This window comes from Mauremys mutica, chromosome 7 (assembly GCF_020497125.1).
Source record: "Mauremys mutica isolate MM-2020 ecotype Southern chromosome 7, ASM2049712v1, whole genome shotgun sequence".
Lineage (NCBI taxonomy): Eukaryota > Metazoa > Chordata > Testudines > Geoemydidae > Mauremys > Mauremys mutica.
In genome coordinates, this window is record NC_059078.1 from 117,428,337 (window position 1) to 117,454,314 (window position 25,978).

A 25,978-nucleotide genomic window follows, 5' to 3' on the forward strand; every position below is an offset into this window, starting at 1 on the left:
CATTAATTATTGTGAGAAGTTGCTTTTCATCAGTATTCCCTTTCTTTCAAGAGACTATAGCACTGAAGGACCCTGACCAACTACTGCTGCTTATATCACTGCTGTTGTAATCTGCAACGGCTTTTTCTTGAACCTGTCTACTGCTTTACTAGAGAGAGAGACCAACCTAACAATTCTAAAGCAGGGAAAATTCTTACTGAAGTCAATGAGAGTTTTGCTGATATCAGGACTACAGGCTTAACTCCAGAAATACTAAAACTACTATTACCCTGCCAGTAAAATGACCCATGTAAATGTGGTAAAACTGTTATGTGGTGATCCAGCAAAACACTTAAGGTCTTGTGTAACTTTAAGCATCTGAGTATCCCTATTGGTTTTTAAGGAACTGTAGGTGAAATCCTGGGGTTATTGAAGTCAATGGGAATTCTGCCATTGATTTCAGTGGAGACACGTTTGATCCCAACTGCTTTTTTTGAATCGGCTTAGTTTTGAAATCATCACTTTCCATTTGCACCAGTTTACTTCCCTGAACTTTTCCCTTTTTGCTTCTAAATATGCCTCTCGGTATATTTGAAACTGAATAGTTTAAAAACTTCAGTGTGGTAGAAAGCCAGACAAGTGGTCATATAAAGCCATGTGATAAATTGCCCATAATGAAATGTCATGCACTCAAGCCAAAACAAGTCACGCGTGTATCTACATACTTTGCATTCATAGTGACACTGTAAGCCCCTCTGGAGCTTACAGTATTAGAGCAGGGAATGTGTAGGAGATAGCTGTATTGCACTTTGTATCCGCATTGACTGGTCAGCTGGGGTGTGTGTGTGTGTCTGAGGGACTAACATCCACACTTATTACCAGCGATTCTTCATACATTTCATACCGTTACCATGGTGTGTTGTTATGACAGATAGGCCAGAACCAGCAGTTTTATTGCTGACACAATCTTATTAACTGTATAGTTTTGCAATAACTGTGGTATAATTTAAAAGCACCAGCTGTGCCTGAGTTTACTATGGCAGTTAAATAAATAATACTAATGTTTAGTACATACGAGAAACATTTTAAATTCTAATCTTTAGGGAAGGAGGATTGTCTAGTGATGAAAGGCACATGACTGGGAATCAGATGTGACTTTTATTCCCAGCTGTACAACCAACTTTCTGTATAACCTTGGGCCTCACTTAAACAAAACAAAAACACCCCCCCTTGTGCCTCAGTTTCCACATCTGTATACTAAGATTGATAGCACTTCCCCAGCCTTGCAGGGGTGTTGAGATGAAAGGTGCTAACAGAGAGCAATGTAGTAGTATTTTTTCTGTCCATTTCCTTCACGTATATGTAATCCCAATCTGCTATATTTCATGCATAAGTGTGGAAGAGCATGTGGCTGATTTAAAGAGCAAGCACATTAAGGAAACACTGTTGACAAAGCTTTGGGGACAGGTTGACCTTGGCCAGAAGGTTGGGGGGGGGGGCGAATGTGCCTGACACAGAAAATGGGAAGTTGTCCTCAGTGGCGTTGGAACCATTTTTATAGTGGGTGTGCTGAAAGCCACTGAACAAAACTGTAAACCTATATGATGGAAACCACTTCAAGCCGGGGGTACTTCTGCACCCCCAGCACCCTTAGTTCCAACACCTCTGGTTGTCCTGTATTTCTGGTGCCCCACAAAGCCCTTAGTTTAAGATGAATTTACTTTTGATTTCCACTTGAAAGCTTTTGTGCATAACAACCATAGTTATTACATTAATAACACCTTTTGATTTTTTTTATCTTACAGCTACCTTATAATTACCACCATTGTTAGATGGTTGAAAGACAACATTGCAGGGTATTTGACTGAATTAATCATACTTGCTTTTTGGTGGCCAGAAACTTAGGCTGCTTCAGAGCCCAGGCATGGGCAGCATGGAGAAAATCCAACTTCAGGGCTAAAATGGCCCCAGTTACTCCTATGCTGTTGGGGTCTAAACACACCTTGCTGTGTTTAGATCAGCATTTGCTGGCAAAGCAGGAGCAAGCTTGTTTCTGTAACATTCTCTCTTTCATGTCTTGCAGTCTCCAAGGACACTGTCTCCCACCCCGTCTGCAGAAGTAAGTCTGATGGAGCCCTCTGGGGCAATATGTCACAGTTGCTAGAATTATTGCTGCCAGGAAGTGCAGTTATTGATTGCTGTATTGATAGCCCAGTTCTATTTGCTATTTACATAGCACAGCTTTTTGGATTATTGAAAGTGCAGGAAAATCAAAAGAGAGGACATTTAGTGCTAGCTGTCCGATTGCTATGGAGAATGAAGCCACTGCAGGATTTGATGTCTGCAAAGCAAAGGCATTTATCAAAGTCTATACAGCAAAGGTCACTTTCATGAATTTTTTTTTTGTTGTGGCGCATAGATCAGGGCCAAATCAGGAGCTGTGCTGGTTTATAGCAGCTGAAGATCTGTCCCTAAGCATCTGAATACTATACACTGCTCCCCATGAAAATCTTAGTGAGAAAACATTACTGTGGCATTCCTCTAGAGGGTACCCTGAACATTATAGTGATACTAAACACAGGTTAAGGCATTTGTCAAGATTTTAGTTGCTACCACTATATATACATTGTCACTGGTTTTGTTTTAAGTAAAATGTACACTTACCTCTACATGCTTCCAGTTCTATAATAATTTTATGAACATGCTTATGGTCTTGGAGTTTTCCAGTTACACCTCTCCCACAGGAAAGGTATGTTGCAGGGGGATTGATTGCTTTTTTTGTTCCAAGATCTACAAAAGTGACCATGATCTTGGATGGCCACTAATGAAACATTTAAAAGGGCCTGATTTATAGAGGGTGGTGGCTGAGCCCTAAAAACCAGGCCTTCTTAAGGAATCTCAGGATGAAACATCCCAAATCACTATTCACTTATGAAAATTGAGGCATAAGTGTTACTTATCAGAATTCAGCCTGCAGGTCAGATGGAATTAAAGGACTCTAGAACTTAGCTGTTAGTCTCTACAGTGATGGATTCTAGGAGAGAACTTTTGACTGTATGATAGTGAAACAGACATTAAGATGAAAGGATGTTATTCTATTAGCAGGTTCCATTGACATCTTGAGGCCATTGAAAGCCAAGTATTGTTGTAAAATTGTCTGGAGTGCACTTAAAGCATTTTTTTAATTATTATTATTTATTAATTCTTCCAATGCTTCTTATTCTTCAGGGTTATCAGGATGTTCGGGATCGCATGATTCACAGGTCAACCAGTCAGGGCTCTATTAGTTCTCCAGTGTATAGTCGACACAGCTACACTCCCACAATGTCACGCTCCCCTCAGCATTTCCACAGACCTGGTAAGAGCAACTGCATCAGCAATTTACAACTTGAAGCATTGTATTTCTTATTATGTCACTCAATGAAATAGAGAAGAAACTATTAATTGTCTAGCACTGAAAAACTAGTGGCAAATTTTAAAACTCTCATTCCTATTTATTCTTCTCATTCTTTGACAAATTAGTGTATCTCATGAATGCATTGTAAATTACTCACCTGTTTTATAACAAAGTAGAATTAGGAATATTTTTATGTATTTGAACGTAAACCATTTTTTGCTGCATGGAATTTAGGATGGCTGCCTGGTGTCTGAAGGAAAACAATACATCTTGAAAATAAAAATCATGGCCTAAATTTCTAAAGTGACTAGTGATTTTTGGGTACCTAACATCTTAGACTCCTGCTTTTCAGAAAGTGCTGAGCATCTGCCCTCTAAAAATGAGGCTCCTTTAAGGTGTCTCAAGGTGGGCACCCAAAAATTCAGACACCCAAAATCACTAGTCACTTCTGAAAATTTAGGCCCATATTTGCCAAGTAGAATTTCTTAATTAAAAGCCTAGTCAGTTGCCAAAGGCTACATTTAAATAATATGGAATCTAACTTATTCACTCAGAAGTAATACAGTTGCATGTAAAAAATAGACAAATATACACACTACTTCAGGTTCCCAGTGCATTCATAATTATTCATTATACGTATGAAATGTATGCATATGTTTGCATTTTTATATATACACGTTAGGCACTCATTTTGTTGAAATATGGCTCTGAAGGTTATTTCTTAATATAATCCTTCAGATATGTTGAGTTTTCATATTATATTGATAAAATAAAATCTTTGTAATGAAGTTTTAGATTAAGCAATACACTCAGACAGCCATATTCCCATCACTGATTACCCAGCACCAGAATGGTTGGGAAACCAAAAGGCCATATGCAGTAGTAGCTGTATTTTTAAAAGTAGGGATCTATGAAAGAATGATCAGTGTGGAGTTTGAGTGACTTAATTGTCTTCTAGTGGTGGAGGGCTAAAAACAGCTAGTTACCTATATAAAAAAATACTTCATTTTAAGGACCTAATTTCATGATGTGGGACAGAAAGTGAATACTGTATGTTACAAGATGCTGACAACATGATGATGTTTTAAGATGTGCATTGTAGTTAAAACCAAAGGAGGCTGACAAAGTATGAAAAAGCTGCAAACTTCTGTTTAGTGCTATCAGATCTCTTAAGGCTTTTCACGTTTTGTTTATGTCACAGATTTGGACAAATCTGGGCTTTATTCCAAAGTTTACTGTGACACTGAGTTTCACTATTTCAGTTTAAAAAAAAAGCCATATGTTTATGTAAAGTACTTTCCTTTGGAACAGTCTCTCTGTTTATATGTTCCCCAACTTTTCTTCAATGTAGATATGAGCTCAAGCCACAAAGCCACTGAAATCTGCCTAAGTTTGTGGAGCACAGAGTATTTTGGGGGGTTTTGTTTCAGGTCATAGCTACTTAAATATCACATCTTTTGGCTCATTTCCCAAGAAATTTGTATTACTCACTTCTTTCTGTTCTATACATAATACCATTTTCCTGTAGCATTCTTATTTTTTATCTTTTAACATGCTTTGAACTAATCATTTGTAATGCTCTATAATTCTCTCCCAGCATTACTGGAGTTGATCAGTTAAAGCAGTACCTATCTCATCACCTTATTGTTGGAAAGAACACAGATACTTTTTGCATGATTAAGCTGAGTTCCCTTACATAACTTCTTGCTTTGTCTGGCTCCAAGGCAACCCTTGAGAAAGAAGTGAACCACTTTGGAGTAGTCCCTGTTAGCGCATTACATTTCTTTAAGCAATTCGCGCTTTACACGTTTTGCAAAAGTTTGCAGCCTTTTTTTCCCCCTACCTCAGCTGCTCTTTGGAATTTCTTAAAACAATAGGAAACATTTTGCATGCCTCTGGCCTGCTATTGTTTGGTTAAGCACTTATCAAAACAGCTGCTTTCTAAATTAATTTGGATTCAGAGTTTGTGATGTTTGCATGAGGATAGCAGGCTAATTTCTGGTAAATCAGTAGCTCTATATGCCAGAGAATGTTATACTAAATGGGAGGTGCAATAAATCTGAGCCTGTATTCAAATACTTCCTGCAACTTTGCATAAATATTTTTGAACCCTGGTATTACTTTAACCTTTTGTCTTCCTACTTTTCAGACTCCTAATTATTCAGTGGTTTTTCCTTTGAAGCCTCTTTCCCTGCCTCTTATTTTTTCTTTTTTCTTTGTTTTCATTTGGTCTTGCCCCACGATTCCTTGCTGCTGCAGAGCTGCTGTCTACTGGTGTGCAACGGTTGTCATACCTGCGCACTAGCAGTCTCAGCTCCACCCACAATGACTCCCGCCCTAACTCCCCATTCCGACACCACTTCATTCCCCATGTCAAAGGTAAGGAGCCAGGCCTTTCCAGCTAGCGCCCTACAGAATGGAGATTTATTAGCATTCGGACAAAGCTAATAAGATGTATCTCCATAAGGTGACCATTGGCTGTGTAGCTCTCAGCATGCCTCAGAATGTGTCATTACACCTACAACTGTGTTAGACTGACATAGCATCTTCTCTCTGAGGAAATATGTCATTTCTAAGGGCCCTAGTTAAAGAGTCAGAATGTATATTGCATATAATAAATATACAGGAAAACATTATCACCAATCACTTAAAAAAGAGATGCACTGAATTTTGCTTATTTCCATAGCAGTCTATAATCCATATAGGACCTCTCATGTCCAATTTAATTCTTATTAATTCTGGATCCTTAAAATATAAAGATTTAAGTTAAAAACCTCCCGCTAATATTGCCTGGATGAGGTCAAGCCAGTTGAGAATACTGAATAAAAAGCTTTTACATCATGTAAAGATCAACGGCAACAAGAACTCATCACTGTTAATTATGATGGCATTGATTATTGTCTGACCAAATGTTATTAAAATTTGTCTTCTTTCCTGTCTGCCCCTTCAGTGAGCTCATTCCAAATAGTAACCTCTATTTCTGCTTCTTGCCTTCTCTGAAAGTTGTATTTTATTTTCATTTTTACTGGAGCAGAGGCCAGCTGGTGCTCTCATTTCCCCAATGTGCTGGTGAAATGGGCAGTATCGGTTGGGTGAGGAGGTCACAATTTACATTCGCTGTGAGAGCTCAGGGAAGAGGCAGTAGCACGAGCTGAGCATATTTTATATTCCTGTTCTATTGACCAATGCAGACAGCATTGGTGTTACCAGTAAAAGAGTTTTAAACAGATTGTTGCCATGGTCTTTCAAGTAATGCTAATAGAGCTCAACCTTCTATTTCCCTCAAACACTCAGGTCAATGTTACTGATTTTGATCCTTGCATTTTTGTCGATTTTTTTTATTAATATGCTCTTCCAACCCGTTCCTTCCAATTCTTTTAATTGTGTCACAGTAAGAAATCTCACTTCGTACTTAAAAGATGGGGACCCTTAAAAATAGATGCACTGCTCATTTCAGCATGCAGTTGATCCATAAACTTTGCAATTTCAACATTTTTGCTGTAAATCTAGATTAATGCTCACGCTCCTTCCAATGGCACTTCTATTCCTTTTCCATTACTGTTAAGAGGAAAGCTTTTTCAACAGATAACACAGGAAAACTCTTCATATTCCTTCCCAATTGTTTTCAGTCATCTGAAAAATAAGAGTCTTGGGGGTTAAATCTGTGGCTCAGCTGTCAATCCAAATTACCAAATGGGACTATAGGAAAAGGACATGTTTCCTATAAAATAAATGGGTAGCAAAAAATAGAAGATTCCACCATTGTACCAGGAGATTTTGTATACAAAACTTTGGCTTAAGTAAGATTCATTGGACTAGGTTCTTAGCCGGTATAAATCAGCATAGATCAGCAAGGGAGTTGTATTGATTTACATCAGCCACAGATCCTACAGAAAGCTCCAAGGGTTGAACCCAACCTCGGTACTTAGATCCTGGGGAAAAGGGTACAAAATTTTTACAAAGCTCAAGGTACTGAATTCTACTTTGCAATGGGCCTGATTCTCCTGTCCCACCAGTGTAAATACACTGAAGTCAATGGAGTTACATTGCTGCAAAGCCAGCATAAGCGAAGGTAGAAGTAGGCCTGATGTACTGTACTGCACATGATTAACCTACAATAATCTGCATATGTAGGTTATTTTACCTAAGAGGCTAACAAAGATATAACGCTTTACCTTTGCAAGCCGTGTTCCAATTGGTTGGCATCTAATTGGGCACATAAAGTGCTAAAATAATGAAATCCAAGCATCAGACAAGCAAGGATTCATAATAGGGGTTAAATGAACGATGCAAATTATCCCTTTTGATCCCTAACTCGCAGCACTCATTGGCTGAGGCTGTGAAAGGCTCATGATGATGGACATTTCTTCATTAAATAGAATCTGGGGGCACATGTGCAATCTCTCTATATGCTATGTACTGTACGATTGTACGTGTGTACATAGTGTTATAAAGAGAAATTATATAGTTTGCACGGTGTGTTTTTTTTCCTTTGCATTTCTTTGACATTCAAAATGTGTTGGGTTATAGTGCATCATATGGTACATGCTGAGTTTGTTAGCCAGTGATGGGATAGGGCTGGGTATCCATATTAGATTCTGTACTCTGCCTTCCCATTGTCATTCCTCTGTGTTCAAGTACCTTTCTTACAGATCTGTGTAACAGAGCACAAGGGAGCTGGCATTGGCTTCATAGGGTCTAGTGAGAACGCCATGAATATGTAGCCACATAAGGTGTCTTGTCTATCCCAGGTGTTTACTTTTCAGGGAAGATGGTGGAGAATAGCTGCATTTGACCACTATGCTTCACATTCAGATATAATTTGGGGACAAAGTAACCCTCAGACACCCCCAAATGGGCATTGCAATCCTGTCCGGGGATACTTTGAAATGATAGATACACTTGGCCAAATTCAAAGGTGAGATGTAAAGTGAATTCCCATGCACTTGGTCAGACTCTCTGTCCTACCTACCAATCTGTAAGGGCTGTTGTCATAGCCACATTGGTCCCAGGATATTACAGAGACAAGGTGGGTGAGAGAATGTCTTTTATTGGAGTGACTTCTATTGGTGAAAGAGCTTCCTCAGGTCCTGTAAGCTTGAAAGTGTGTCTCTCTCTCACCAACAGAAGTTGATTAAATAAAAGATATTACACCCACCTTCTCTCTATTGTGCAAGGGAATCTAAATTGATGTAATTTATATGCTGAAGAGTCAGAAGAAGGTGTACATTTTCTCTTCTTTAAAGTCCACCTTCCTGTTCGTTAGCACTCATCGTGTGTGCATTATACCAACATAAACTCATTTAGGCCTGGTCGACATTTAAAGTTTAACTGTCGTTAAGGAGTGACCTAGTTATACCAGTAAAAGCCCTAGTGTTGATGCAGTTACATGAGTATAAGGCACTTTATACTGGTACAATGTGTTTTGTTTTGCCAAACTAGAATAAGCTATACTGGTACAAGGACTTTTATGCCAATATAACTGTGTCTACACTGGAGAAAGAGGTTTGCTACTTTAGCTATGCAGCATATACAAGCACACGTCCATAGGCAAAACCTTGACCCCATTATAGTCAATAGAAAGTTCCCATTGACTGGAATGGGGCCAGAACTTTGCCCCCTCTGCCTAGAATTTTTCAGAGCTCTTCAAGAGCATTCCAGAGCCCCAGCAGGCTCATGGGCAAGCTAGGCCTCTGAGTTTAGAAGCATCATTGCGTGAGAGGTCACCTGCCCTCCCAAAATGTTCCTGGCACTGTAGTGGTGACTTTAGGCCTGTGTTACCACATGGGGCCACATACACACAACCTCAGTGTCATTCAGAGCACCATTCCCAAATGCCTGCATGTGTGGTACTGACTCCAGTGCTCACAGGCTGCGGCAGACATTGAATGCTCTAACAGCCCTACCCTGGAAGGAAGCTGTGCTTTGGCTCAATTTCCTGGCTTTCTGCTCCACATAGCAAGTAGAGGCCAGAAATCCTTACAAATTGGTGAACGGTGGCTCACCACAGCCTGAGGAGGGCTGCAAGCTAGCAGGAGTTGTCCTGGCATGTCAGTGCAGTGGTTATTCAGAGGTACAGAGACTCAGTTATAACTTGACTAGGAACTGGATGTGGCTATGTATTTGTTAAGCTGTGTCTGGTTCTGTGAGCTTGGCTCTATTTCTGCATGTAAGTCATGTGGCAGTCACCATAAAGATCTGGAGCTGTCTGAAGTGGGGCTTCTTTGGTCATAGACATCCCAAAATGCACTGAGCTATGAGCCAAGCATGGGATTCCTAGACTGCTGGCTGCAAGCCAGCCTTGCAAGCAAAGAAAGTAGCAGCCGTAAACAAGACAGAGGGCAGCAGGAGGATAGGGAATCTGCACGAGAGAGGCATATACAGGTTGCCATTCAGTCAGTGGTGCCTCTATGGCTGGGGCTAGGGTGACCAAACAGCAAGTGTGAAAAATCGGGACAGGGAGTGGGGGGTAATAGGAACCTATATAAGAGAGAGACCCAAAAATCAGGACTGTCCCTATAAAATCGGGACATCTGGTCACCCTAGGTGGGGCTAATGCTCGGCACAGGGGACCAGACTCATTCAATATTATACAAAAGGTTTTCCTGACTCTCTAAATGGTGATCAGCTGATCCCTGAGGCATAAGGTTACCTGAGCTTAGGAGGAGGACTAGTTAGTGAAAGGGAGCAGATGGAAAGACTTAAGAGAAGGGAAAGGTCTCTGAATTCCACTTCCCAGACTGCCGCATCCCAATGATTTATATAAATTAAAACCACTTCCGATTTTCTCCTCATCCCCTGCCCATTAGAGTTCATATCCCTAGGGGTTTGTTGCCTTCAGTGCTGGCAGACTGAGGGAATGGCTACGCTGCCAAAAGAAAGGTGTGTTCTTAGCTCAGGTTAGCTAACTTGGGTTAAAATAGTAGTGACGATGCTTGAGTTCCAGCCCAGGCTCTCTAATGGGCTTGAATTTAAGCTGCTAACCTGAGTTAGAAGCTGAGTGGCTGTGTCTTCACTGCTATTCTAACCTGAGTAAGCTAACCCCAGTTCAGAACACATCTTTTTCTTCAGTGTAGCCATTGCCTGAAGGGCTCCAGTGTGCTTTGTGGCTACATAACTAGAACTGCTGCACTGCTTTGGAAGTTTGCAAAATGCCACAACACAGGTTTATCTTTGAGACAATAGGAGACATGTTCCTTTGCAAACATGTAAGGAATCGCAAACTACAAGCATACACATAATGGCCACACACCAGCCATGGGTCATCGGGGTGGATGAAGGAGCAGGGGAGTGAGTCCATTTTTACACATACATGCACGCTTATATGCACACTTTTTTCCTTTTATTCCAAAGAGACCATAGAGACAACTCTCACCCCAGAATTCTCTTTGATGTCCATTATGTATGTTACTCTGGAAGTATCACGATAAGGAACACTTGCTTCCTGGAGCAGCATTCCCTAGTGCAGTGGCTTTCCATTTGAGCACCCTTCTCCCATTTGGTTGCATGACCCCTGATACCTGTTGGGGTTGAGGACTCCTGTCCTAGAGGTTTTGAAAATGAAGCTCACTATAGATTTCACTGGCTACTGCTGGGTTTTCCCATTCCATCATAAACATGTTCTCCTTTTTAGTTGAATTTCACGGCTGATTTCATTTATCCAGTTCAAAGAAATTCTCCTCAGCAAGGAGCCTCTGGTATGTTTGGAGTGAGGAGAAAAGTAATTTAATGCTGCTGAAAGAATGACCCACCTTCTGGTCATTACAGTTCAGATGATGTCCTGCATGTCTGGAAAAGATGTTCCCCAGTAGACCCCCAGATTGAGGTCACTATCATGGCTTGGGTCTCAGAGCTGATAAGGACCACCTTCCATTTCTGTTAATCCATTATGTTCTCATTTCATCCTTATTTTTTACCGGGCTGTGTGTTTACTTTTTTCCCCCCCTATCTTCCTTGCAGCTTCATTCTACATAGGTATGTCATGTCTCACCCCTGTGATTATCCTCATGCATGCTGGGTGGGTGTGATGGCTTTTTTTCTCACCATCTCAAAATCTGCATGTTTTTCTTTAACTCACATGCTGAATTAACAAATTTTCCATTGCTGTCTAGCGAGATGTTAAATGGCAATAGACTTAATGTAGTGGTGTTGCAGTCATCCCTTACCCTCTGGGTGGGAGGTTGGCCAAACTGCCTCACTACATCACCAAATTGCTGCCTATTATCAGGGGGAATTAGGAGACCAGGTGTTAGCGTCCCGACCATTCTAACAGGGCTGAATCTCAGTCTGTAGTGCTCTGGCCCTCAGGCAGGGCAGAGCTAACGAGCAGTCTATGGGCTCTGGTCCTCAGGCAGGGCAGAGCTAACGAGAAGTCTATGGGCTCTGGCCCTCAGGCAGGGCAGAGCAGTGGATAGTTCAGGACCCAGACTCTCAGGGAGGGTGAGGCACCAAACTGTCTAAGAACTTAACCCCCAGGCAGGGCAGAGCAGTGAATAATCTAGCATCCTAGCTCTGGTGGATGTTAGGCTAACACAGGCCTCCTGGCCTATAGTGGGGTCTGAGGGGTCCCAGCCCAGGGCGCTAATAGAAGCAGAGTGTTCTGCCACTGAGTCAGCGGGGAATCCAGCCGCAACACACTGACCTGGGTTCAGGCAGCAACACAGCCGGACTGTGGTCTGCTGTCCCTGGGCTACTTCCTACTACTCCTAAATTCGGTACCTTGGCTCCATGGGTGTTCTCAACCTTCTCGGGGTACATAGGTATTGGCAGTCCTGGGAGCTCCCTTGTGAACACAGGTTCCTCTAGGAACAGGGCACTACTTGTCTCAGCAGCCTGCAGCGAGCAGGATGCGTCTGTCTTCCTCGGTGTCTCAGCCCCAACTGAGCTGGAGGCTCCGCCTTTTATACTTCCTGTCCCGCCTTCCCACTTCCAGCAGGAGGGACAAGTCTGGTCTGGCTCCACCTACCTGGGCATAGGTTGTGGTGCCTCCCCCTCTGGGTCAGAGGGAGGCCAGACCGCCTCACTACACGTAACCATTTATGGACACTATTCAAAGCAATATGTAAAGATTTAGGGCAAATGCTGTGTCAGAATACAGTTTTATTTGCCCAGAAATTCTTCCTTTTTTTCACTCTGTATCACATCATATATCACATATATGATGCAAAGCCAGTATAATGTATGTGTTGTACCTACTGGTGCTCTTCTCGCTAAAATACTAGTATTCATAAACCCTTTTTTCTTAAGAGCCGTCATGGTCTAAGCCTCTCAGCAAATCAAGCTATAATTCTGTATAACTCTTCTCAGCAAATATGACCATCATAACCAGGTTCTTGAGAGTAAATGATCTGTTGTAACACAGAACTCCACTTTCTCAAATAGCGGCTGCTGCTGTAACAGTATCTGAAGCTTTTACGCAGCACTACAAGGCTCTGGTACAGAAGTGCTGTGAAGTGCACCATTCTCTGCAATAGTGGTTAGGGTTTTTCTTCTATCCACACAAGTATTATTCATCACTAGCAACAGGTGTCACTGGGAAGACATTACAGAGGAACCTCCGGGAGTAAAATAGAATGGAAACATCTGTGAAGCAACAAGTGCAGGGAGACCTGGTTCAGTTCAGGTTACTCTATCAATGGGGTCTGTTCTATAACTTATTAGTTACATCATCTGGGTTCCTAGACATGGGGTTATCCAGCACAGTTTAATCAATGTGATTGTGCTTACTAATTTCTAGTGAATGTAAAAAGGGGTGTAGATGGGATTCTTCAGGTTATTTACAGAACAGCTAATTATTTATAGAGGCACTAACACATTCACATTCTTGCAAAGCCACCCTCAGCCTTACACCAGACATGGCAATCAATGATCTCCAAGGTTCTTCCATGCACAGAGAAAAGAGGTGTGAACTAGTGGCCTGAGCACAGGATTGATAGTGAGAACCAGAACTCCCAACCCTGGCTTGAATACTAGTTTCCAGTGGCTTTACTCCAGTCACTTCTCTATATATCAGTTTTCCCATCTGTCAAAATGGTGATGACGATATGAAAGTCAGCCATGTCCCACCTTGATGCCATGTTGTCATCAACATTCAGCAGGTAAAATGTACCTCTTGACAGCAAGGTGTGGATTGCAAGCTTCACTCACAAAAAAACTATCATTTTAAACTTGCTTCTTTGCTTGCTGCAAGACTGCATAGTTCAAGAAGTCTCTTCTGATTACCCTTTCTCATTAAATGTTTTTCCTGCTAAATGCACGACTGCTCCCAACCAGTGGGAGCAAGAAGAGGGAATGACATGTCTCCATGCAAGTTTAAAATATGTCAAATTAGCTATGTGTTGAGATTTACAGTGGGAGTGGCAGTCTACAGAACACTGATCTTAATAAAAAGGAGTTTATAATGTTCTAATTGAAAGAAGTTTCTATCAGAAGCCAACATAACCAAAATGATATATTCCACAGAGCGTGACTTCAGAACACATTATGTCCTTGAATTGCCACACACAGATAACCATATCACTTTAAATAACCATGCATTCTGCTACTCCAATCTGATATGTAGTTTTCCAAATTAGCCATTGGCTGAACAGTACTAAGCAACATTGAACCTAAAATAGAAGAACCACAGCACATGGATCATCTGATGGCACAGCACATTTGGGGACTGTGTAGCAAGATAGGGCCAAACGATCATAGTGGTACATATACTAGTTTGCACATGGATTTGTATGGACAAATTTTGTGCATGCAAATCATGCCCAAATACAGTGTTTGTGCATCAATTCATCATGTGCATAGACAAGTCATAAAGGATGCAAATGAATTCCTTAAGCACAAGTGGAGGCAGTCATGCCTGTGGCTCATTTTAGCAACCTTCAGGGTGCCTGGGTTAACATGGTGGAACTGCTGGAGGGGAAGGAATGTTCCAGTCAGAACAGTTGTATAATGAAGACCTAAGTTTAAGAATTTTAACTCCTATGTGGCTAAGCTAATAGATTTGTGGGGAACAATGCTCTGAAATGGCCTAGGTGACCTAACAGCTCTTTTCTTTCTCTAATGTCTGTGCTCCTTTAATTTAGGGAATTGTATTCCAGCTGCCAACATCTGCTTCTACATGCTTGGAAATCAGTTTCATTTTGGGTTTGCATATCAACTACTGTACCACATGCCTGTGACTTATAACCAAAACTGTCAACCTCTGTACTGAACCATGGCCAAATAACCTTTCATTCCTCTCTCCCGTCCTGCCCATCTAACCACCAGGCTGCCAACACCCAGCTCCGACATGCATGCCGTCAGAATGAATGTGAGCTGCTTAAAACTCAACTCCAGTCTGAACGTGAATCTCTGTCTCTGCAGGAATATTGAAAAGCAAAGTCATCCAGTGCTAGTCAAGTCTGTTGAATATTGCTTGTTTTTAGTTCTGCTTTAAACCTCTCTTCCTCCCTGGAGTTTTTGAGTTGACCGTTTTTTGGTTGGGTTTTTATTATGCTTGCTTCTTTATCGCTCTCCCTTTTCTCATTTTGTTTTCTCCATTCTTCTCATTGGAGGCAATGAGCCGTCCAGCGGTCGGAACTCCCCTGTCCCCTATCGGCCAGACAGCCGCCCTCTAACTCCAACTTACGTTCAGGCCCCTAAACATTTCCATGTTCCAGGTAGGAGCTGGCACTCTGTGTCTTGGTGTCCTGTCACAGTGTAGAATGTAGCCTTTGTCACCTCTGTCTTGTCTCCATTATTTCACGCTGTTTTACTTGGTATGCGCACAGTGTTCTGACTCACAGGGACCTGCTCCCTACCTTGCTGAGAGGAGTCTCGTGTTTAGCAAGTGTGGAGGGATGGATTGTGGCTTTAACTTGCCCTGTGCTTCAGCATTAGAAATGGGTTGTGGTTCAGTGTTAGTCCATGGACAGTGAGCTGACCATTTAGTGCCTGATCCGTCTCACTTCCCCAAGCTCTGAGCCATGCTTGGAAGAGTTACTGCTGACCTATACTAGTGGATGTGAGAGACGAAGGGGGCCTGGAGCAGTTATGATGCTCTCCAGCAAGAGCAGTTAAATCTAAGCATGCTCGTGATTTTCATATCTCATAAAGGCAACTCCTGACTTGCTTTGTCTTGAGCAAGACCATTCCAAGTTAGGTTTTGGGGTTGTTGTTTTTTTAAACTGGATGAGAAAAATTCTTTTTTTTGTTTTTGTACAATAACTTGACTTCCCATACAAGGATACATAAAGTCACCATGCCCTGTTTACAAGGGACAGACTGTTTTAAGTCAAATTTACAACTTTTCCACTGTGGAAAAGTTTCCTGTTCCTGTATTTAGATGGAATGAGGGAAAGTCTGTATTTATAACTTTCCAGTGTAGGCAGGTGGGAATCTATCGCACGACTTAAATACCCTGGTAGTGTTTACAGGTATGTTATTCAAGTAGAGACAGTGGTCCACTAGCAGGAACAAAAAATGCCTCTGTGTCTCTGTGTTCAGAATTTGCCTAGTTTAGTCAGTGATGTAGGGTGTTGTCAGGCAGGATTTACTTTAATTTTCATAGATTTGTAAGGTTCCTTTCCTTGATGCCAAAGATAAAGTTGTCTCCTTTAGCACTTTCATTGGACCCATGATGTGCATTGTATGCTTCTAAACATTTTCTGTGACAGTTGTGCTAATGTAACCAAAATCTATATTATACAGTAGCAAATGGTTATTTTGCAATGCAGATTTTCAGCCCCTTATAGAACTCATTATGCATAATGGGATTCTGATACTTGGTTTTTCACTGTAGCATTAATTTTGGATCACCTTGCCAGTTGTTTTTGTGAAGAACTTGTATGTTTTTTTAGAATGAACCTTTGCCTGTTACTAAATCAGCATCTATTTAAAAAAAACCTTCCCAGTTCTTGGAAGAGGTTGCCGTAGAAATACTGTGCAAGAGTTCTGGGGGTTGCAGTTAAAATCTAATGCATAATGATGATGTGCTGTACAATATTTGTCACATAGAAATGCTTTTAATCTGCCCATCTTGTGGGTTAGTATTAGCACTACATTAGTTAGCTTTGCATGGAGCATCTCTCTGGCCCAGTGCAGTACAATCGTTGGCTGTTCTTCAAAATGGCAGACCAGACCGCGTGGTCAGTAGGTTTTAATGTGAATTGTAGGTTCACTGCATTGCTCTCTACGCTCTGTCCAACTCATTGGTTGGAGAGGAAATGAAGCTGCTATTGCTGAAGCACAATTTTCCAGAATGTAGTCATTTGGGGTTGCTGTCCCCAAATTGCTTACATAGTCACCATCAAAATACCTCCTTTGCTTGCATTTCTTCTATAACCTTTATGTTACTAATAAACTTCCAAGTATTTAAAATGAATGGCTCGTGACTTAGATGCATCAATATGTTGCAAAATAAATGGCAAAAGATTTCATACCACATGTCTGTGACTTTTCACCTGCTCTAGTATTTTCTCGAGTAATCCAGCTATATGTAATGCTAGAGTTAGCTTTCTGGCTTCTTCCTGTGCTCACTCCTTGGTTTAGTGTGTCTATTGGTTTGGTGTTGGGGTTTTTCTTTTATTCATAGCTGGAGTCTTCCCCATATTCACACATTTCTGCTTTTTAATTCCACAGATCAAGGCATCAACATTTACAGGAAACCACCCATCTATAAACAACATGGTAAACCCTCTTTCCTCTCTGTATTTTCTTAGTAGGAGCGTCTGCTCAATTAAACATTTGTAGAGCATAGCAGAAAACACCCAGTGTTTCACATACACATTACAAATTGGAAATATTCATTTAAAAAGAGCTTTTATTGGACAGATTGCCAAGTAAAAAAGAATGAGTGGAATCTTGGCCTCAGTGAAGTTGATGACAAAACTCCCGTTGATTTATATGGGACTAGAATTTCACCTTGTGTCTTTAACATGATTTAGGTACCGTACCTATTCCCACAGGAATTCATCATGGTAAGACTGATTTTTCAACAGGAGGGTCCCAGCCTTTGTTTCAGGCAAATAAAGTACAACTCTTTGCTTCCCCCATAAAGATGGAGATTTTTAATGGCAGCCCAGTATTCCAAATGCAAATTTGCTAAAAGAGCTAAGAACGAGTAGAATTGTTGAAAGTGTTATATGCTGTGTATCTCTGGGGAGGCTGATTTGACTGTCAAAGCCAGTGGAGCAGCTTGGATAGCAAAATGTATTTGTTTTTCCAATATTCAGTTTCACTGCTACTTTAAACCTCTTTCCAAGCTGCCCATTGTTTTAGCATTCCTCATAATAATAATAAAGATGAGACCAGCCAACTGATTTGCCACTGCCTGATGCTATGGAACATGGTCCCTGTTGTTACTGAATTCATTCACTGTTGCCTTCTGCTGTGAATATAGAGTGTTTAATAGGAAAAGGCTTTTTTAAGTTGGTAAAGCACATGTGACTATACTTCCTGAGGGAATTCTTTCATTTGCCTTTGGAGATCCTACACCAACCAGTATAGTTTCTTTGTAGGATTAGGTAACAGATGGACAGAATCATAAGTTTTTAGATGAGCAGCTAATAGAGAGCAGCTGAGCTCACAAGGAGGAAAAAATACAGAGACCTAGATTAGAAACCAGAGTCCCATTACTGCAGATTGAGCCTCTTTTAAAAAAAATATTTTAAACCATATTCTCATTTTAAAAATTTCCTTAATATTATTATTTGGGGGGGGGGGTTATGGTTTCAATGTGTCTTCTAACCCTCTCATTAACGTGTGAATGTTTAACCACTGACCTCACCAATTCTAATATGTAAGTACTGTTTGAAGTCATGCTTTTGTTATCACCCTGACCAGCTGCCCCAGATTTCTCTATGTTCATGCATAGCACCTTCCCCGTCTTAAAATTGCCAACATTCCCAGTACACATTAAGGCAGATATTTTCAAAGCGGCCTAAAGGATTTGGATGTGAAATTCCTATTAATTGTAATGGGAATAAGGGCATTTCAATTCCTTATGTTGCTTTGACAATCTCAGACTAAAGCCATAAACATTAAAATGTAATGAATCCATTATTGGAAAAACATCTGCCTCAGCTTCCTAGTTGCTTGTCTTAGCAGAGTCTTTCAATGAAAGTAGGTCCAGGAATTGTCTTCTAATTTGATGATCAAAAATAAAATGACTTGACTGAGGCTGATACTTTGCATTTTAGGAAGTAACAAGGGTGTTTTTAATACAAAGTAAAACACTCGATTTTTTTTTTTATTTGGTCAAAGGTCAACAAATAAAAACCACAGTGCACATCCCTGCATTATATGATCATTTAAAAAGACTTTGGCCCAGATTTGAATTCTAGATTTGTGCCACACTACTGAGATGAGACTCTGGAATTCCTGATGAGTTTTTTTTTAAATACTGTATAGTACCATCGTAAATTTCATTTCTAAAGACTATCTCCCTGCTGAGTTGATCTGAACAGAATTTAACATTTATTACTAAACTCAAGCTCACGTTTGTTACTGAACATGAATGAGTTACTAGATGCAGCAGAGATGTTCGAGTGATAAACACCTTTCTCTACTTGCTGCAGACCCCTTCGCTGTTGCAATTTTTCACAGAAGCATAGGAAATGTTTTTAAATGTGGTAGAATTAAAATTAGTGCAGCTCCGCTGAACTATTCCTGGTTTCTTGCCCTAAAGGGAAGACAAGCCAGCACACTGAAGTCTTCATTAATGATCAGCTGTCATCAGGAGATACAGCAAAATACTGCTTGACGTATTTGCCTGAGTTCCCTCTATCTGTCTAATCATTCTAACAGTGTGCTACTTCAGTGAAATCCTGTGTTTTGTGAAGTGGGGGGAGAGCATGAATTTGATTCTAAGACATTGATGAGGGGAAGAAGCTGAAACTAGGAAGCCAAAAGATCAGTGCATACACTTTTAATAACTAACTACTGTAGAGTATGAAATATTAACAAAGTAAGGAAAACCATGACACTGATGTAGGCTATAACATAGCTAAGTTCCCCTGATTACCATCTAGATGCAACTGCTTTGGCAGCACAGAGCAAGTCCTCCGAGGATATCATCAAGTCCTCCAAGTTCCCAGCAGCCCATGCTCCAGCACCCAACGAGATACCAAAGATTGAGACAGACCACTGGCCAGGTCCTCCCTCACTTGCGGCTGTAGGTATGCAAAAAAAAAATGAACTAAGTGACATGGATTAAGAGTTACATATAAATAAATTAGACTAATATTGAAACTGTAAGCTCTCGGGGGCAGGAACTGTCTACCTCTGTTCACCACATAGCACATTGAGGCCTTGAATCTGAATGGGGCCTCTGTGCATGCCTGTGCTATAAATAATAATAGCAAAGAAAACAGGTCTCATAAAAACTTTGGGACTGTTAACATGAACATTCTCCCACGGAGGAGATACGTACTGTGCAATTGGCTGTGGGCGGTTCAATGTCTTGAATGCATCATAGAAGCCTGACTTCTTTCAGTTATTATTTATTTCACATTCTAGTTCTATGCTAACAGTAAATATACTTGTAAAGAATGTCATTTCTCTGGCCATTTAGCTTTTTCTGTGGCAATGATGAGCACTGTGAAGGAACAGTCATTGCATAGATACCTTCTGAATGAGACCATCGTAAAAGTTGTGTTTCTCATCTACGCCGTATCCACAGAATGATTATCTTTCTTTTCCATGTCATTACACTGCAGTGTCTCATTCATTGTGTTTTCTTTGAATCACATACACAATCATTTTTTTTATTTGTCTTTTTCTTTGTGCTTGTGATGATTCCCGATCAGGAGGGATGCTAGACAGCTAATTTAAACATTACTTCTTCAGAGATGCACAAAGCAAACTCTTTAGGTTGGTTATTTCAGTTTTGGGTGAAGAGTTTGACTCTCCACAGTACATTCCGTGTAGCTGTTCATAGAACCATAACAAGGGTTAGGAATTCAGTGGTTTGAGATGAGGCAAATAATATGAATGGCTAATGTAGAGGGAATCAATTCACTAGAAATAGCTTCTTACCTGCCAGTTGAAACTTCACAACCTGTAACATCAAATCGATAATTCATGGGTATTTTTAATCTTTCATTATAACACCAATGATAATTATAATGTGATGTGTTATTTATATGTGATGGATTCCTAGTTGACCACTTTGGTCATCACCTCCTCCCAGTCCATTACCCACCTGCCAATGGACTGTATCTTGATTGTTACTATTTTAAATAAAATTGCTTCATACATTGGCTCTCAGGTTGCTTTATTTTTCCTGAGAAACTAAACATGACTGTGCAGAAACTATATTGGCCCTAATGCATTCAGGGCTTTTCTGTACTCGGCAATAAGTGGATCATTTACATATTAATTAACATGATTAAAAACAAACTCTTAGAATCATAGAATTCAAGATCAGAAGGGACCATTATGATCATCTAGTCTGACCTCCTGCAAGATGCAGGCCACATAAGCCGATCCACCCACTCCTGAACTAATTCTCTCCCTTGACTCTGCTGTTGAATGCTCCAAATCATGATTTAAAGACAGAGTCTGTGTTTAGGTTGGTTGCCTGATTTACTGAGTTTGATGTTTTCCATATAGAGTTAAACTGGACCAAACAATAAAAAAATAAAAAAATGTGTATTCCTACTATTCTGCAGAAAACTCTACAGAAAATAAATAATAAAATAATAATTGGAGATATACCAATCTCCTAGAACTGGAAGGGACCTTGAAAGGTCATTGAGTCCAGCCCCCTGCCTTCACTAGCAGGACCAATTTTTGCCCCAGATCCCTAAGTGGCCCCCTCAAGGACTGAACTCACAACCCTGGGTTTAGCAGGCCAATGCTCAAACCACTGAGCAAAGACTGAGCAAAATGGCATGTCTAGCAAACAAATCTTAACCTCTGTAACCTTTTAGCTACCTCCACGCTAGCACCATTTTACAGTTCCCTGTATAATATTGTGTTGAATTTAAGCATCCTAATGGTTCAATTGCAGGGTTTGGTTTTTCCTCAGAAACTCCCATTTGATTATAATGAGAACTTTGACTGAATTAGGATTGATTGAAAAATTAGTCAGGAAATCAGGATTTGGCCCATAGACGGAGACTACTGCTGTCATCAAAACTGCCTGTAGCCTGTAGTCATGTCATTCATGACTATGTTCTCAAAAATCATTGAACCTGATTCGCATTTACACTACGGCTGCTTTACTTTGGCAGTTTAAATTGGCCACAAAGTGGATTGAATATAATTCATACCTACTTTGAGTCCCTTCCATGCTGTCAGAGTGGGGTAAATTGTTCTCGGCCATTTTGGTACATGGACCAGTGCTTTTAAGGTCAAGCCTCTGTGACTGGTGATCTAGGCTTCCCCTCTCTGTTAAGCTGATTGCAGGCCTCTGTGCTAGGTCCTGGAACCCCACTGCTGCTCCCCTTCTGTTCACTTGTGCGTGTGCTAAGCAAGTGTGAAGCTTTAGCTACTCCAAACTCCAATCTTGCAGTGGTGAAACTGGGACTTCAAACAGCTCCAGCCTCATTACTATGTAAGTGGGTTTTGGAATAGCCCTAACTCCATTACTAGTTAGAGCATGTGCATATCTGGGGAGGTGGAATGCACTGCCTAGTGCAACCAAGGGCTTCTAAGCCTAAACTGATAAGGAAGCCTAAACAGTTTGGGAACCAATGTTCTGTTTAGTGTAACGTCTCCCTGTGGATAGTGTGAGACCAGAAGGGTGCTGGCAGTGGGTGGACTTGCTCAGTGTTCATTGTGGGTTAAGAGTGGATTTTGGAAAGGCTTTGGAAGCTACTGGCAATCTTTGCATTTTTTTTATTTAGCAAACTAAGTTAGGTCGTACCGTGTAGTAGACCTTAAGTCTCTGGTGTGGTGGGACTGATATGAGAAAGCTCTCTTTGTACCACGGTTTTATGGAAGCAGGAGCTGACATGAGACGCAGATCAAGTGGCAGAGAGGAAGAAGACGAAGAGCTCCAGAGACGTCGGCAGCTACAGGAGGAGCAGCTCATGAAGGTTGTTATAGCCTTATCTTAATACTATTTCCGAATCTTCAAAATCCTCCACTGTGCACCATGGACAGACTTTTCATAAGCAATTTCAACTGTTTTTTAATAAACCAATCCACCTGTGTATTTTGCTTATATATATTTTTTTCTCTTCCTATTTATAGCTTAACTCAGGTCTGGGGCAATTGATATTAAAAGAAGAAATGGAAAAGGAGACGCGCGATAGGCCACCTCTTTCAGCCAGTCGTTATGATTCTCCAATTAATTCATGTAAGCAACAGAGATGAAAACATCTCTAAGTGGTCCATGGAAGCCCATGTGGTGTGTGTGCCTGGATACTGGGCTTTCACTCCTGAAAATCTTGGTCTATACCTATTGGCTTTATTGTTTAATCTAGAAATAATACTAAATTGACGATTTTAGAAGGAACTTCTTGGAGGAATAACTCCTCATATACATGTGTGATGTAAAGTTTGGCCCTGGTAACTGCACTGCGGACACTTATCACAAACTAGTGGGCTAGTTTATTCAATTACAACAAACTAAACACACCTTGCCTAAACTTGAGCTTCACATAGCCTTTTAACCTTTCCCACGGAGGGAGGGGGGGAAAGAGGAAATCAGCAATGCCTTAGAGAGCAGGGCAACACATTCCAAAGCGCTGGATCCTAGCGAGTCAATGTCTGTCTATCTAAGCTAGCTTGCAATTGGATGCATTATATTCCAGAGAAAAGGCAAAAGTATCAGCTGTGCTTAACTGTTTGCTTACAGGGAGATCAGTGATGCAGCCAAGAGTTTGGCCTTTTTTGTATATATATTTAATATATTATTTTATCCCTGGTGCACCTATGTGCCCTTCTCAGAGCTCCAAGGATTATTCCTCATGTGTTTTACTTCATTCTCCTTGCCCTCAGGGCCTTGCATCATAAGTCTGCTCCAAGCCAAGAAAAGTCAAAATACACATGCAGTACTTAACTACTCTGCTGCACGCTATTAAAAGTGAAGAGCAGCTCCCTGTGGAACCTGCCATTGCCACTACTCCATCATCCTAGTGGATGGCTGCACAACAAAATAGGACTCTCTGTTTTTCCCCGTTGTATGAGTAGGCTGTCTCTACACCCCTGCCAGCCTCTATTGGTCAGGGAGAGAAGGACCAGGCTAGGATTCCGATCATGGTCATGGGGCTGGGGTCTTTCTAATAATATCAGTGCTCACAAAGATGAGTAAATGCACTGGCTAGAGTGTCACCTTAATGGAGGCCTCTCTGTGCCCATCTGTACTGTTATATTAGTGCTAATCTGCAACACCTCTGCCTTTTGTGAGAGATATGTGGACTGCTGGTCAGACAAATTCGTGCCATCATCGACATCCCTTATCTCCAGAACATCTTTTCCTTTGTACCGCCTCCTATTTTTTTTTAAATGTCTCCTTAAACCAGATACTGCAAGGGCAATATTTGTGGGTGGCTGAGGAAGTGGGGAGGGGTGCTAATTGTGGGGAAAAGAGAAGAAAGTCCCTGTAATGGAAAATGAATTACAATGTTAACTCCAGAGGTGCTACTGGAGGACCACATATATGACCACCTGCTTAAAATTGAAAGCCAAAGAAATCCCTTTGTGCCACTGCACTTTCTGGCATCAGCTGAGATGTTAAGCAGAAACGCCATGATACCACAGGAGATCCTGTTTCCTTGCTATTTTAGATGAAACCAGGAGTACTGGAACCTGTAGCCTGGTCATGCAAAATTTCCTAACACAGTTGGGATAAGCTTTGGAGCTAGATGCTTAGCCACGCCAAAGACCCCAACTGGTTGAGTTTCAACCATTGCTACTCACTTGAATCCTGCTCCCAATGAAGTCATGTGGTTGGGTACATATTTGGCACTTAGCCATGTTTTCAATGTTTGCTTTCCAAAGTCAATGCTGTTTCTCAAACTTCATTGCACCACAACCCCCTTCTGACAACAAAAATTACTACACGGCCCTGGGAAGAGGGACCGAAGCCCGAGCCGTGGTGCCCCGGGCAGGTGGGCCAAAGCCAGAGCACTGCTGCCCTCGGGAGGGTGGGGGCAAAGCTGAAGCTCGAGGGCTTCAGCCCCCAGTGGGGAGGCTGCAACCTGAGCCCCACCGGCGAGGGCTGAAGCCCTTGGGCTTCGGCTGCGGCCCTGGGCAGTGGGGCTCGGACTTTGGCTTCAGCCCTGGGCCCCAGCAAGTCTAACACCAGCTCTGGTGACCCCATTAAAACAGGGTCACAACCCACTGCTTCCCCAAACGTTCTGACTTTGAGTTTCCAGTGGATTTTTGGTGTTTTTATTAAAAGACTTTTCTCTCCTCCCTATTCAGCCTCACAAGCCTCAGCCTCCAAAACCTCCTCCCTCCCTGGCTATGGAAGAAATGGACTGCACAGGGTAAGATGGCAGCAGTGTGGAGAAGCAGAAGGTGGAGTTAATGTGCAGTCTGGGTATTTATTTCCCTGTCAATCTCATCAGGTCTCTAAATTGGATCAATCTTTCTTTTAAAACTAACATCAGTAGAACAAAAGCCACCTGCTACCAAGAGCCTTGCCCCTCCCTCTTGACTAGATTCTGCTAGAAATGTGTACCGTGCAGCAAGACCTGAGAGCTGAAGGCCTTTGTATGAGAAATACCTGCACACTCATGCATATGTGAACTGTGCATTTATATGTCCGTGTTTTCCTTCCCGTTACAGCCGGTGTCTACAGACTTTGGTCAGTACAATAGTTATGGGGATGTGAGCGGCGATGTTCGAGGTAAGGCTGAGTTGTTTGTTTGTTTTGTTTTGTTTTGCTTTGGCCCCTGAGTGAACTGTGACACTCGCTTTGGTTTCTGCAGTTCCTTTTTAAGGCAGCAAATGTGGTTGGTCTTCTGTCTGTATCTCAGTTTTTACCCCATCCGGTAAACTCCAGCGTTAACTTAAAATGTGCAGACACCTGTCAACATTTTTTTTTCCAAACCACGTTATGAGGTAGATTCTCATTTACAGCAAGGATCTGTTCCAGCAGTGCAAAGAGGTCTCAGTGCAAATGAGAATCAAACCGTATGTATTTATTCAGGGATGTGCACTGAGTTCTGTTTTGCTGTATTATGGAGCTGCAAATGATACACCATGGGCAGCATGGTCTGGAATCATGCGCCACAAGGTTAGGAACCAGGGAGTGCTAAATTCTAATCCCAGATCTGCTGCTACCTTGCTGTGTGACTTTGGGCCAGACATGTAACCTGCCTGTGCCCCAGTCTCAGTGGGTCTGGGGGCCCCCCGCCGCCGAATTACCACCAAAGACCCAGAGTGGAAGAAGCTCCGGGGTCCTGGGCCCTGCGACAGTTTTCCGGGGCCCCCGGAGCGAGTGAAGGACCCCGCTCCAGGGGCCCCAAAAAACTCTCGTGGGGGCCTCTGCGGGGCCTGGGGCAAATTGCCCCACTTGCGCCCCTCCCCCCCCCCCCCCCCAGGCGGCCTTGGAAGAGAGTCCCCCATAGGCCTCTCCAGCCAGGGAACGTTGCTGTACTATGGGGAAGGAGACGGAAAGGTGTCCTCCATTCAGCTTTTCAATTATGAATCAGGCCCTATCTGCACTTG

At 41.8% G+C, this 25,978-nt stretch overlaps 1 protein-coding gene across 15 annotated transcripts in view; it reads left to right on the top strand.

Annotated features, from left to right (window-relative positions):
* The window catches only part of ABLIM1 (actin binding LIM protein 1), a 206,504-nt gene that overhangs the window by 161,612 nt on the left and 18,914 nt on the right, over nt 1–25,978 (top strand). For 6 of the 15 annotated variants that reach the window (XM_045022891.1, XM_045022900.1, XM_045022894.1 and 3 more), the window contains 9 exons: nt 2,063–2,098; nt 3,208–3,337; nt 14,926–15,030; nt 16,991–17,038; nt 19,381–19,527; nt 22,298–22,392; nt 22,550–22,655; nt 24,728–24,792; nt 25,094–25,154. In XM_045022891.1, the coding sequence (XP_044878826.1) occupies nt 2,063–2,098; nt 3,208–3,337; nt 14,926–15,030; nt 16,991–17,038; nt 19,381–19,527; nt 22,298–22,392; nt 22,550–22,655; nt 24,728–24,792; nt 25,094–25,154 (793 nt within the window). The remainder of the gene's footprint in view (nt 1–2,062; nt 2,099–3,207; nt 3,338–14,925; nt 15,031–16,990; nt 17,039–19,380; nt 19,528–22,297; nt 22,393–22,549; nt 22,656–24,727; nt 24,793–25,093; nt 25,155–25,978) is intronic. The other 9 variants (XM_045022892.1, XM_045022895.1, XM_045022899.1 and 6 more) reach the window with 5 other exon arrangements.